This window comes from Bos indicus x Bos taurus, chromosome 1, assembly GCF_003369695.1.
Source record: "Bos indicus x Bos taurus breed Angus x Brahman F1 hybrid chromosome 1, Bos_hybrid_MaternalHap_v2.0, whole genome shotgun sequence".
In the NCBI taxonomy this organism is placed as follows: Eukaryota; Metazoa; Chordata; class Mammalia; order Artiodactyla; family Bovidae; genus Bos; species Bos indicus x Bos taurus.
In genome coordinates, this window is record NC_040076.1 from 106575071 (window position 1) to 106589786 (window position 14716).

Below are 14716 nucleotides of genomic sequence, written 5' to 3' on the forward strand. Positions count from 1 at the left end.
CTGTGGTCATGTATGCATGTGAGAGTTGGACTGTGAAGAAGGCTGAGCACCGAAGAACTGATGCTTTTGAACTGTGGTGTTGGAGAAGACTCTTGAGAGTCCCTTGGACTGCAAGGAGATCCAACCAGTCCATTCTGAAGGAGATCAGCCCTGGGATTTCTTTGGAAGGAATGATGCTAAAGCTGAAACTCCAGTACTTTGGCCACCTCATGCAAAGAGTTGACTCATTGGAAAAGACTCTGATGCTGGGAGGGATTGGGGGCAAGAGGAGAAGGGGACAACAGAGGATGAGATGGCTGGATGGCATCACTGACTCTATGGACGTGAGTCTGAGTGAACTCCGGGAGTTGGTGATGGACAGGGAGGCCTGGCATGCTGCGGTTCATGGGGTTGCAAAGAGTCGGACATGACTGAGTGACTGATCTGATCTGATCTGATTCTGTATTCTAAGAAAATCATGTTAGCTACAATTTATTGCTTGAAATTCTGAAAAAAATAGAAAACCTCACCAGTATGGTCAAGTGATTTTCCCAAAAGTATCACTGATAGGTAAATGTGGTATGAGCATCTGTGTGGGGGGAAGCAGAGGAAAGGTAGCCAGGCTTCTAAGATCATAAAAAAAGAAGAATTCCCAAATCACCAACAAAGGCTTGTAATTGAGACAGGCCAATCTGAGAACAGCAACTGAAACTGGAAAGACATTTCCATAGAATCCAATTCTGAGTGCTAAGGGATCATGACAGGAACTGGCAGTGCTGGAGATGTCTGGGTCTAATGTACTCTTGAAACTAACAAGTCAAGCTTCCTCTTGGTACAAAGCCCTGTGCTACAGAAATTGCTGAGATTAAAATTCAGTTTGATTACAACAGAGGCAATTGAGCAAAGATGAGAATGGATCCAGATAAAATTGGGGAAGAAGCAGAGAATGCCCATCTCAAAAACTGGAGGCTCTTTTTTTTTTTTTTTTAAATCACTGCAAGAAAACAACAGAAGAGAGAGCCGTAGAGCTATCCTGCTGGGACATTCCTCCCTCCCATGAGTGTACAGGAAAACCCTTTTCACTTGAAAATGAGCAGATCAGGGCCACAGTCAAATCATAATGTTACCAAAGACAACAAAAGCATGCCATAAACAGACAAGCACTGCAACTGATTAATTCAGAGGATGTTGAAGGATATTAAAAACATGACAAAAGCTATGAAATAATCATGTAAATCAGAACTAGGAAAAATAAGAAATGAGGTGATGGGAAAATGGGAGATTTTTGAAAAGGAGGTAGCAGAACTTAGGAGGGAGTTATTTTAAAAAGGAAAAATTATTACAGCAGTGAAGACCGAACTAGAAGGAATATAAGAGCAAATGAACAAGGTGGATGGTACCTTAAGATAAATAGAATGTGAAATGGAAGCAAGGAAATTGCAAAAGAGATATAAAGTTTGATAGGAAGTGATACAGGAGATAGAGGAAGTTTGATATAATTTATATTAAGTATAAATTATATAAATATGCTTATTTATATAATAAGCATCTTTAAAGGAGAAGCCCAAAGCAATGAACAGAAAAATACTAAAAGCCACTCTTCAAGAAAGATTTCCTCAAACATAAGAGATTTGAATTTGATATTGAAAAGGCATACCAGATATACCCAGGACAACTACCCAGATGGCCAACACCCAGGTATACGCTAATAAAACTATAGAAATTTAAAGAAGGAAAAAAGTCCTGTGGCATACAAGGGAAAGAGCAAATCACTCATAAAGGGAGGAAACTCGGAATGCCATCAGGCTTAAATAGTGTCACTGTACAATGGTTAACAGGATACTACAACTATTCTGACTTTTAGTATAAAGGTCCATAAGCATACTGGTATAAACATGCACGAACTCAAGGAACGTTATTCCCATTAGTGTTTTAAGGAGTTTATAGGAGAATTAGGTTCAGATTAACAATCCGAAACTCACATGTATGCATATACAGAGTATATTAAACATATTGTATATTAAACATATTAATCAAAAACCTATTGATCATACTATCAGTAGCTATAAAAGTAGATGTATATCCATATATTATACTACAATAGATCATGTCTTTATATTGGACATATTTGTACCACCACATCTACCCCTTTCATAGATAAATGCTAGTGCATGTGCATGCACACACACGCATAACTCTGCACATGCACACTTATGAAGGAAAACATAGGATAAAACATAAAATAGTTATCTATATTGAGGAGAGAATGGGAGAGAGGAAAGGGATAGAAGTTGGACTTCCTTGATTATACATTGTTTTATGTATATATTTTGGTAAATTGAACTTTGAAACCATGTAAATATGTTGCATAATTATAAAACAAAGTTAAATTTTTAGAAAGCAATTCCTAAACCCAAAGTAAGTGGAAAAAGTGAGACTAATTGTGTACTCAGTCATTTGTATACCTACCTAGAGAGGAGCTAGTTCAAGTGACTTTAAATGATGTGATTTTCTGTTGTGCTTACAGTGGAGACATAACAGAAAATTATCCTACCACATTGGAAAACATTTTGGCAGTTCCTTAAAATGTTAAACATAGTTACCAGAGACACTACAATTCCATTCCTAGTTATGTGGCCAAGAGAAATTAAAACATATTCACACAGTAACCTATACATAAATATTCATAGGATCATTATTCATAACAGTAAACAAAGCTGAAGAACTCAGATGCTTCTCAAATTATGAATGGAGAAACAAAATATGATATATCCATACAATACAATACAATATTACTCGGCAGTAAGAAGTAATGAAATAGTGATACATGCTACAACATGGATGAATATTAATATTAAAAATATTATGTTAAGAGAAATAAGCCAATCATAAAAGATCACATAGTGTATTTTACATGAAATGTCCAGAATAGAAAATGAAAGTTGATTAGTGGTTGCCAGGAGCGTGGAGGGCAGATGGGAATGTCTGCTAATGGGTATGGGTTTCTTTTTGTGGTGATAAACATGTTCTGAAGTTAGTAGTGGTAATGGTTACAACTGTGACTACACTAAAAAACAACTGAATTCTCTACTTTAAAAGGGTGAATTTCATAATAAGTGAAATATATCTCAATAAATTTTCATTTTTTTTAATGGAAATTTAAGGGCAAAAGAATGAAAAAAGAAATTTTAAAGCTCATTTGTAACTATTGCTTTGTGGTATGATATTGTTATCCTGGGTATTTACTTACATTGATGCTCTTAACTGGGATTTTTGGCCAGGTGAAAGGAGATATGGAGGTAAGATTGGAGAGGGTAAACAAAAATCCTACATTAATTTCCTGGCTTTGAATTGGAAGTTTAAGTTTGAGTTATTGAAAATATGTCCTGGTGCTGTCTGTTTTAAAGGCCTACTTAACGATCAACTCAGTAACAGTGGACACCCTTAGCATTTGTGGGGGTTTTTTCAGTACCATTTTCCACATTTCCATAAAGTGAACCATGACTCACTGAAGAAAAGATGGATGCCAGGTGTGGGGCAGGAAATATAAAAATGAGTCTGGAACATTCTGTCATTGTATCAAGTAAGGAAAGTGATCAAAGACTATAGGATTTTGTCAAAAAGTCTAAAGACTAACTGAAAGAGGATCCCACTGGCTAATATTGAGCTAATTGCAGCATTATATTGATTGAAACACATCAAATATGTTAATGAGTTCATGATACTAGCAATCAGATTTCTTGGTTACATTTGGAGGTTACAGGGGAACCAACTAGTGTAATAAATCTCTACTTACCCATTACCCAACAATTATTACCTAATAGTCGATTCTTGCCTCACCATACCGTCACCTACTTCTCCATGGCTCATTTTTGAGCAAATCCTTGACATATCATTTCATCACTAAATTTTTCAGTAGATATCTAACTGAAAGTTAGACTGAAAGTCTAGCACAAAGACTTTTTAGCATAACTCAATACCATTGTTAAACCTAAAAACAATTAGCAATTTCTTAATATTATTAATTATCCAGTCACTATTCAAATTTGTATTTTTGAAAACTAATAATGGGAAACAGTCAAGAATTTATTCTGCGCTTTGTTGAGATGTTTCTTTTTGTAGAACTATTACAGTTAGTAAATGAAGAAAGAAAGATTGTAAATTACCAGGAAATCCCAAGAAGGATTGTAATATTGCCATTTTGCAACTGCACATGAATTAGTTCACCTAGGCAATGATCATCATTTCTGAATAACATAAAAAGACATTCGGACGTTAAATGCTTCCTGCTGGAAGTGCACAACATCACTTATGAAGTTTTCTTGCCAAAAAAAATCAAACTTGAATCTGATCAAGACTCTAGATTTAACTATCAATTAACAGGAAATAAAGAGGACAGAGTAACATGTTAACCCCACGAGAATGCAGATGGTAAATTCAAGCCTGTGGGAATCTACAGGACATGACCCAGTTTCTTCAACCACAGAAAATTGCAAGGGGAAAGAACATGTGTAAGGGGAATATAGATCAAAAGAAGTCTAACAGACTTCTCAACCAATCAAAATGATTGTACCTTATTTGCATCTTAATTCCAGCAAACTGAAGGCAAAAAAGGACAACTGGAAAAATTTGAACAGTGACTAGGTACTTTGATAATATTAAGGAGTTACTGTTCATTGTTTGTAGGTTTAATAATGATACTGAGGTTGGATTAAAAAAATTTGTGTTTTTAGTAATATATACTGATGTTCTTCATGATGAAATTATAAATGATATCAGGGATTGCTCAGAAAGATCTGGGCCATGATGGTGGTACACATGAGATAAGAATTACCCATTAGTTGCTAAGTGGAAGCTGAGTAATGGGTGTTCATTATACCAGCCATTCTCAAAGTGTGGTTGCTGGAGCAGAAGCTTTACCACCACCTGTGAACTTGTTAGAATGCAAGTACTTTGGCCTCATTCTAGATCTACTAAATCAGAGACTGGGGTGGAGCTCAGCAATTTATTTTAACAATCCCTATTCAGTTCAGTTGCTCAGTCGTGTCTGACTCTTTGCGACCCCGTGGACTCTAGGTAATTCTATAATAATACACATTAAAAAAAATAAATAAATAAAATTTGAGAACCACTGCTTTATATTACTCTTCCTAATATACTTTATTTGAAATTCTAATAAGACATTTCAAAGAAAAAGCTAGATGAATGTAAGAAAATACATTTATACATAACAAAGAGAAGCTAGTTTAGAGGCTAAAGCAAAGGTCATGTAATTTTCTCAGGCGTTAGCAAATGAATTGTCATGGTATTAGCAGTGAGCCAGCGGCTAATGATAGTCTTAAAGGAAATCATGAGTTTTGCTTTTCTTTTAGAATAGTGTCTCTACATTAAAATCACCTAGAGAACTTTTAAGAACATACCCAGGCTCCACCCCAAATTCTAGGTTTAGTTGGTTGCATTTCTGGGTTGTTGTTTTTTTTTAAAAGCTTCCCAGATATTTCCAATATACAACCAGAGTTCAGAACCAGTGTCCTAACTTTACAATGCTTAACATTCTTGAAGTGCTCGTTAAAAGTTTCCTGAATGAACATAATGTCCATCGACATATGAATGGATAAAGATGTGTTTATCTATCTATATATACACACAATGGAATACTACCCAGCCATAAAAATGAACAAAATAATGCCATTTGCAGAAACATGGATGCAACTAGAGATTCTAAGTAAGTCAAGAAGGAAGACAAATACTGTATGATATCATTTATATGTGGAATCTAAAATACGGCACAAATGAACATATCTACGAAACAGAAGCAGACTCACAGACATAGAGAACCAGCTTGTGGTTGCCAAAGGTGGGGAGTGGGGAGAGGGAAGAACCAGGAGTTTGGAGTTGACAGCTGCAAACTATTACATTTAGAATGGATAAACAACAGGGTCCTACTGTATAGCACAGAGAACTATATTCAGTATGTCATGATAAACCATAATCAAAATGAATATTAAAAATAGAGTATATATGTATAAGTGAATCACTTTGCTGTACAGTAGAAATTAACACAGCATTGCAAATCAACTATATTTTAAAAAATAGACTAACAACAACAACAAGTTTCTTGGTCCTCTTCCCCTAGAGGCTGAGATTCAATAGGATAATATAGAGCATATAATTTGCATTTCTAACAAGATGACAGATGATATAGATGGTGCTGGCTTGAGCACATTTTGAGTAACACTGCCTTCAAAGAAGGGGTAGTTAGGTCAAAGAAAGAGATAAGCATAAGTGAGAGGAATAATCTTCAGGGTTCTTGCGGTTGCTGCTACTGCTGCTGCTGCTGCTGCTGCTAGCATCAGTAAATTACATCCAGGGAGACTGCCTCCTTTCTTTCTCATGGTTAGAAATGCAAATATGAATCCAGTGTTCCATGGGTTATTTGGAGAAGAAAAGAGACTTAGAGCTTTGAATCTCTTTAAAAGCACAAATGACAAAGGGAATGCAGACAGTATTTTATAGAAATTTAAATGGAATATAACATAAAAATTTTGAATCTCTATGTTGCACACCTGAAACTAATATGAAGTTAGTAAGATTTTTCTGGGTGGTTGGTTTTTTGTGTATTTTTAAAACCATAGTAAGATTGGAAGAATCGAAAGAAAGTATAAGTAAAATTAGCCAAATCATCCTTTTAGTAAGTGTATATTTCATCTGAAGAATGAAAGAAAATGCATATAGTATCATTTTTGTAAAAGTTTTTTTTCTTATTATCTTATTCACACACTGACACGCACAAGAGTTTTTCATCCACTTGATGCTTATTGATTTTGCTGGATTGCTTTCTCAAACAGATTCTATAAAATGTCTTACTGCACTGTGAATAAAAAAAAGGAAAAATCTATTTACTTGTACTTTCATGGTTTAAGATATGTATTAGAAATGCTTTAGTCACATTGTGTGTTTAGTTTCAATATGACAATTACTAAAATATGTAAAATTTTAGCTGTAGGGACTGTAGAGATCCTTATGAATTAATAGTAAGATGTCTTTGTTTTTTTTTCCCTATGGAATGTTTATATTTACCCATTGAGTATTAACTGCTTAAAAGTGAATCACATGATGTAAATTGAGATGGTGTGAGTGTTCTACAGTTCTTAAGAGATTTTATACTCTTATCACATCATGTATTCTACTATGTACTTAGAAAAAAAATCATGTCTTTATCTTCCACTCGGTACACTATCATTTTATTAAGAAAAATATTCCTTATTCTAGAATAAAGACATGTTCTTTTAAAAAAAATCATCTTACTATGTTAACATATGCCCAATTTAAAACTTCTTTAAAATATTGTAAAATAAATTGATTCTGTTATGTTCTTTCTTCCCCAGTGGTCATATGCTTTAGAAAAGCCCAACACTGGTAGCATATTTAATATTGCATGGTCAGTTGATGGCACCCAGATTGCTGGAGCCTGTGGAAATGGACATGTTGTTTTTGCACATGTGGTGGAGCAACGCTGGGAGTGGAAGAATTTTCAAGTAACATTAACTAAAAGAAGGACCATGCAGGTATGATTATGTTTCATAGTTGATTAAATCTGCTTCCCCCCCCCCACACACACATATTCAGTTTACAATACAGAATATGGAATTATCTTTGTTTATTATGGTATCATCGACTTAATGGACATGAGTTTGAGCAAGCTCCAGGGGTTGGTGATGAACAGGGAAGTCTGGTGCTGCAGTTCATGGGTCACAAAGAGTTGGACATAACTGAGTGACTGAACTGATTATATTTAAATCATGTTTATTAAAATTCAGTCATATTAGAAAGACACTACCTATACCATTAGTGACTTTTTTATAACATAAAGAACCATTCACTGACATAGAATATGAGTGCCCACAGCTCCTGAAATTATGGGGTTGAGGCAAGAATGAAATTGAGTTCCCCTAAACCTGAGTTTCTCTGGCAAGTTTATGATTAACATCTCGATCCAAAACATTATTCCCTTTTTGTCTCCCACCTGTACCCTTCAAGTTGGAGAATTATCAAAGAAAAGGGGGGATTGAAACTGAGCAGGATCGTGGGGGAATCCTCCCTAGTACCAAAGCCCATATCTTTGAGTTGTTCTACTGAAACTAAGACCCCCACCCAAGTAGAGGATGGTGACTACACACTTGTATTATAGACCCCAGACTGGTTTGAATCAGAAGGTTAAAATTCCAGAAACATCACTCTATCACCTCACCATCTCTTATTGAGATTTAGGAAGAAAACCAGGTACTTTGGGGGTAAGAATCTTTATAGATTAAGACAGAAAGATTGAAATGTGGCCATTGGAATTAGGGGGAAATGTTTTACAGATCAGAGAACATCGGTGGGAGGGGTTATTTAATCAGTTGTAAGCTTCTTAAGCAGAAGTAGAAATAGATGTTTTTCTGGAACTCTCTTGCTTTTTCGATGATCCAGCAGATGTTGGCAATTTGATCTCTGGTTCCTCTGCCTTTTCTAAAACCAGCTTGAACATCTGGAAGTTCACGGTTCATGTAATGCTGAAGCCTGGCTTGGAGAATTTTGAGCATTACTTTACTAGCGTGTGAGATGAGTGCAATTATGTGGTAGTTTGAGCATTCTTTGGCATTGCCTTTCTTTGGGATTGGAATGAAAACTGACCTTTTCCAGTCCTGTGGCCACTGCTGAGTTTCCCAAATTTGCTGGCATATTGAGTGCAGCACTTTGACAGCATCATCTTTCAGGATTTGAAATAGCTCAACTGGAATTCCATCACCTCCACTAGCTTTGTTCGTAGTGATGCTTTCTAAGGCCCACTTGACTTCACATTCCAGGATGTCTGGGTCTAGGTGAGTGATCACACCATTGTAATTATTTTGGTCATGAAGCTCTTTCTTGTACAGTTCTTCTGTGGATTCTTGCCACCTCTTCTTAATATCTTCTGCTTCTGTTAGGTCCATACCTTTATCGAGCCCATCTTTGCATGAAATGTTCCCTTGGTATCTCTAATTTTCTTGAAGAGATTTCTAGTCTTTCCCATTCTGTTGTTTTCGTCTATTTCTTTGCATTGATCGCTGAGGAAGGCTTTCTTATCTCTTCTTGTTATTCTTTGGAACTCTGCATTCAGATGCTTATATCTTTCCTTTTCTCCTTTGCTTTTCACTTCTCTTCTTTTCATAGCTATTTGTAAGGCCTCCTCAGACAGCCATTTTGCTGTTTTGCATTTCTTTTTCATGGGGATGGTCTTGATCCCTGTCTCCTGTACAATGTCATGAACCTTCGTCCGTAGTTCATCAGGCACTCTATCAGATCTAGTCCCTAAAATCTATTTCTCACTTCCACTGTATAATCATAAGGGATTTGATTTAGGTCGTACCTGAATGGTCTAGTGGTTTTCCCTACTGTCTTCAATTTCAGTCTGAATTTGGCAATAAGGAGTTCATGATCTGAGCCACAGTTAGCTCCTGGTCTTGTTTTTGCTGACTGTATAGAGCTTCTCCATCTTTGGCTACAAAGAATATAATCAGTCTGATTTCGGTTAAAATCTGGTGATGTCCATGTGTAGAGTCTTCTCTTGTGTTGTTGGAAGAGGGTGTTTGCTATGACCAGTGCGTTCTTTGCCCTACTTCATTCTGTATTCCAAGGCCAAATTTGCCTATTACTCCAGGTGTGTCCTGACTTCCTGCTTTTGCATTCCAGTCCCCTATAATGAAAAGGACATCTTTTTTGGGTGTTAGTTCTAAAAGGCCTTGTAGGTCTTCATAGAACCTTTCAACTTCAGCTTCTTCACTGTTACTGGTCGGGGCATAGGGTCTAGCCCAGTGCCTCACATGTAATAAGAGCTTGACAAATATTCTAAAAGTTAGTTGATGAAAGGTAGGAGGAGTGGCCAAAGATGATTTGTTCATGGCAGACCATCTGCCAAAGTAAAGGGAGCTCTACCTTCTTCCTGTTCTTTCTGCTGTCCTTATCAGTTGCCTCTATCTTTAGTATTCAGAATTTAGATGATTGTAATTACTATAAAAATTTGAAAACATAACTTGTGATTTCAGGTATTCTTTAGGCTAAGTATCAGATTTTAAAATTTGGATAGTAGGATCATTAGTGATAATAATTAGGTAACTTATACATTTTCTTTATTCTGCTTTCTTATTTAAAAAATTTTAAACTTATGGAGAATTTAAAACACACAAATAGAGAGAATAGTATAATGAATCTCTTTGTGCTCATTTCCCAGCCCCAACAACCATCTGCCCATGATCAAGCCTGCCCCATCCATGTCCATATCTACTTTTCCCCTGCCCCAATTATTTTGAAGAGAATTTAGATATCATTTCGGCTGCAAAAATTTCAGTATGTACAACTAAAAGATAAGGACTCTTTTTTTTTTTAAATACCCACAATACCATTGTATCTTAAAAATACTAATTCCTTAATATTATCAAAGGAATATCTAAAAAATGTTCAAATTTTCAATTGTTTCCTCCATATCACATTTTTAAAGGTTTGTTTTTGTTTGAATTAGGATCCAAAATGGTTTACATGTTACAATTGGTTGATATATGTTTTAAGTATCTTTTAGTCTTTAGATACCCCTTCCATCTTTATTTTTACCCCTTGCAGTTTATCTGTTGAAGACACTAAATTAATTTTTTGTCTGTCTCCAGAGTCTGGACTTTTGCTGACAGTATCCCCGTGGTTTGGTTTGACGTACTTCTCTGTCTTCTGTATTTCCTGTAAATGAGTAGTTAGATCTATTTGATAGTATAAATATATATTTTTGTTAGTTAGCCTGGGAACTAAGACATTATTATAGTATTGTGTCTGTGATAAGGAATGCATTGTGAGTTCTAGTCAGCTGACTTGGGGACACAGTTTTATTCATATAGGGCATGGGGGCTAGCTAATATAATATTGCCTTAATTTCAGAAATGCCCCAAGATGAGAATATATTTAAAAAGAGAAATTTTTCTTTCATAAAAAAAGGAATCATCTTAGAATTAGAGGATTTTTATATCAGATAAGATGAACAGTGAGGTTTTTAAATAGCTTATCTAAACCGAATTGTCTTTATACTTAACATAATGTTTACAAATAATCTTTCAAAGCTTTAGAACAAGAACACTATTTTTACTTTTGTAAAAGGATCTTACTCTCAATGACTATAAGACATTTATATTGCATTTTTGCTAAGCTGGGTCTATCCATAGTTTTTTTTTTTTTTTTTTTTACAACAGTTTCATTTACTCATTTGGTAACCTACTTGCAATGCCTTGAGCTAGGCAATGGTTGATACAGTTTTGAATAAGACAGATTTGGTTCCTGTTCTCATGGGACCTTCTGGATTAATATGTTGAAATTTTTTTTTCATAAATTAATCTCAGATTGATTAAATGAAGGTAAAGAATAAAGAAACAAAAGAAATTTATTGGTCCATGTGAAGTCAAGAGATAGACTGATGAGGTGGTATTGGATTCAGAGGCTTAAATAAGGTCAACTGGACTTCCATCACTTTCTCTTCCTGTACTCTCCTTTTTTCTGTATTGGCTTCAGTTTTACAAAGGCTGTCTCTCCTTTATGGCCTTGGTAGCTCTAGGCTTACATTCTACCAACTTCAAGCCCAGCAGAAAGAGTGCTTTTCCCTCTAGCCCCCTAGTAGTTTCAGCAGAAGTCTCAGCATTGGATTTCATGTGCCAAGAGTCTGGGTCAAGTATATTTAGCTGGGAGTTGGAGGGAATGGAATCAACCCCATCAAAACCACTTAGTCACTTAGAATTATGGGTATGGTTCCCCAAAGGAAAACCAAGGCATAGTTACTAGAAAAGATAGCATTTGATTCTGGGCAGACAGAAACCAACAGCTATCCACTATAGTCTATCCTTTAGCTGCTTAGCAACTGTAACTATTAGTTATTGATGACTGCCCAATAAATGAACTTAGGGGTTTAAAACAGCAATATTTATTATCTCTTAATTTCTTTGAGTCAAGAATCCAGGCATGGCTTAGTAAATCTTCTGACACAGAGTTTCTCATAAGGCTGCAATTAAGGTGTTGGCCAGGGTTTTTAGTAGCACCTGAAGCATCCTCAACTGGAGAGGACTTGCTTCCAAGCTCACCAATATGGTTGTTGGCAGGCTTCCATTTTTCAAGGGCTGTTGAACTGAGGGCCTCAGTTTCTTGTTGGCAGTTGTCTGGAGGCCTCCCTCAGTTCCTTACATGTAGCCTCTCCACTGGGCAGCTCTCAACCTGGCAGCTTTGTGAGAGCAAGTGTGAAGGGCACAGAGCGTGTGAGTGAAACGTAAGTCATAGTTCTTTATAACCTCAACTTAGAAGTGTCATCTCATCATTTAAGCCTTTTTCTCATCATTAGAAGTGAGCTATGAGGTCTAATTCACACACAAGTGGAGAGACTTACATAAGGATGTGAATACCAGTAGGTGGAAATCACTAACCCCTTTACAGTCTAGTCACAACACATATTAATGCTTACCCCTATTCATATATACGTATAATTCAGAAGTGCTCTACTTAACTAATGTAGCTATTCCATTTGCTTTTGAAAACAAACCCATCCCCTCTCTAAAAGATGATAACCTAGACTCATCCAAGTCATTCCAGCTCTAACTCTTTGGTCTGGAAAACTAAATAAATATGAGTTTTAATTATTCTCCTCCTCCTCCCCATCTTCCCAGTTTATAATGATGAAAGGAATACAGGGCAGCTGGAATGAAAACAATTTGGAGAATGGGTGAAGGAAAAACAGCACACTGTGATTACAAGGTCCATAACAAAAGCCCAGCTGGCCAGGAATATCCTGAGAATTCTTTGTTTTAGCACTGAAGTTAGTTGCGTGATTAATTTGGCAACTCTAGCTTGCCTTTTGGGGAAGATCTCCCACTTGGAAGGATTTCCTTTCTGGAGTCTACATTTTAACAGCCCACTTAATGTTTTTAAGATGGAGCCATAGATTCCAATAGTGACAATAGCCACGACTTTTTGTTTGCCTGGTTTAGAGTTTCACAGTTTACTTAGAAGCTTTGTAGACTGTTGATTTGTGTCTCATTAACTCAGAAACCAGAGATCGTGTTGAGCCCTAATTGTTAACTCTAGACCTTGACCGACAGTTACTACCTGGTAATAGGTTTCATTGTCCTGAGACATTACCTGTCTCCCTGGACCTCAGCTTTTATGTGATACAGTAACCAAGAGTGAGAAGGTTTCCTAACTTGTGCTTTGTCTCCAGGCTGAATTCTAGCAATATTTCTTTCCAAAAGCAAAGTAGATGTCTTTGCTGGGAGGAAGGGCCTAGAAGGGAAGAGGGTACAGGTGGAAGAGATGAGGCATTCCTTAGGTCTCAAGTTTCCATTTGCTCTTTCCTGCCACTGTCCCTTTAGCATGGGGCACAGATTTGGCATTTACACAATTTGAATGTTGCCATAGTTCAAAATTATTTAATTCTTAGTCACTCTATCTCCTGTAAAGATAAAAGTTAATGAGAGTATTTTTGATGATTAAATGAGATCATGTATGTAAAACAAAAATAAATGGTATCTATTGCTATGGCTATATCTATATTTAGGATTAAATGTGTATTTGGAAATGTGGAAACAGAATTTTCGGACTTAGGTCAGTCTGAGGGGTCAAATATTGTGCTTAGGTGAAAGTATTAGGTGATACAAGTATGAAGCTGCCCTGAATCGAACAGAGCAAATGTGGGTGCATTTAAAAATTCATCACAGGACATTTCTGACGTAGGACTCACCATAACTTTGAAATTATAACAGCAATTATCAGTGTGTCTTTTGTTTGTTATTATGGCCAGGATGTTTTATTGCTGTTCTGGTGTTCCAGATTCACAAAAAAGAGAATTCCCCCACGTGAAGCTTTAGGCCAATGTGAAGTTTAAGAAATCTGTTTGTAATTTGAATAATGACAGAAGCTCATACAATCAGATTTTTAAAATATTGAATTAATTGTCCTAAACCTGTGTTAACAGCCAGTTTATTTCACTGGGTATCATGTTGCTGTAAAGAAACCTCCATATAACTTCCTTTAGAGATTTTTATTTCGTTCCATTAGCTTTCAAATGTTTCTAGGAAAGGATGGCATTTTGGACCTTTTAAAAAAGTCTCTGGGAGCTCAGACTTCTGGTGAAAATGGTGTCATCAGTTCATACTTGGAAGGATAAGGCATACATTTGGCTCCAAGGAGATCAATAATTTATGAGATATATTTTTAAAAGAGATTTATCTGGACTCAAAAACAGGATAAACATCTCTGTGGGCCAGAAATGGAATAAAAAAGCAGAGTATGGAGTGAAGTCTCCAACCTGCTTGACTCCTGGCCCAGAAGTGGGGAGGCAGAAGCAGAGCCAAGAGGGGCTCTTGCAGACTAATGGAGCAGAAAGGACTCGAAGAGAGACCAGGGGCCTGATCCAGGTCTCTGAAATCAAAGCCTGGGGCCTGGGGGTAGCTCTCTTCTCCCCTTCCTGAAAGAAAAACCTAGAACACCCTAGGCTTTAAAGAGAGACCCACAGGGTCACCACCTTCAGTCATGGCCCTCTTGGTTCTAGGGGGCCCGTCACTTAGACCTAGAGTTGTGCAGTACACAACCTGCAGCACCTACCTGTGGTCTTGCAGACAGAGCCCAGCCTTTTCACTGAAAGTACACTTCACATTTTTGTTCTAAGTAAAAACTGACTGACTGCTGAGACCAGTGTTTC

At 36.6% G+C, this 14716-nt stretch overlaps 1 protein-coding gene across 4 annotated transcripts in view; it reads left to right on the top strand.

The window, feature by feature from the left end:
- The window catches only part of IFT80 (intraflagellar transport 80), a 132074-nt gene that overhangs the window by 66418 nt on the left and 50940 nt on the right, over nucleotides 1-14716 (top strand). For 3 of the 4 annotated variants that reach the window (XM_027542408.1, XM_027542433.1, XM_027542417.1), the window contains one exon: nucleotides 7368-7547. The exons of the other annotated variant lie outside the window; for it this stretch is intronic. In XM_027542408.1, coding sequence (XP_027398209.1) covers nucleotides 7368-7547 — 180 coding nt within the window. The remainder of the gene's footprint in view (nucleotides 1-7367; nucleotides 7548-14716) is intronic. 4 annotated transcript variants of the gene reach the window in all.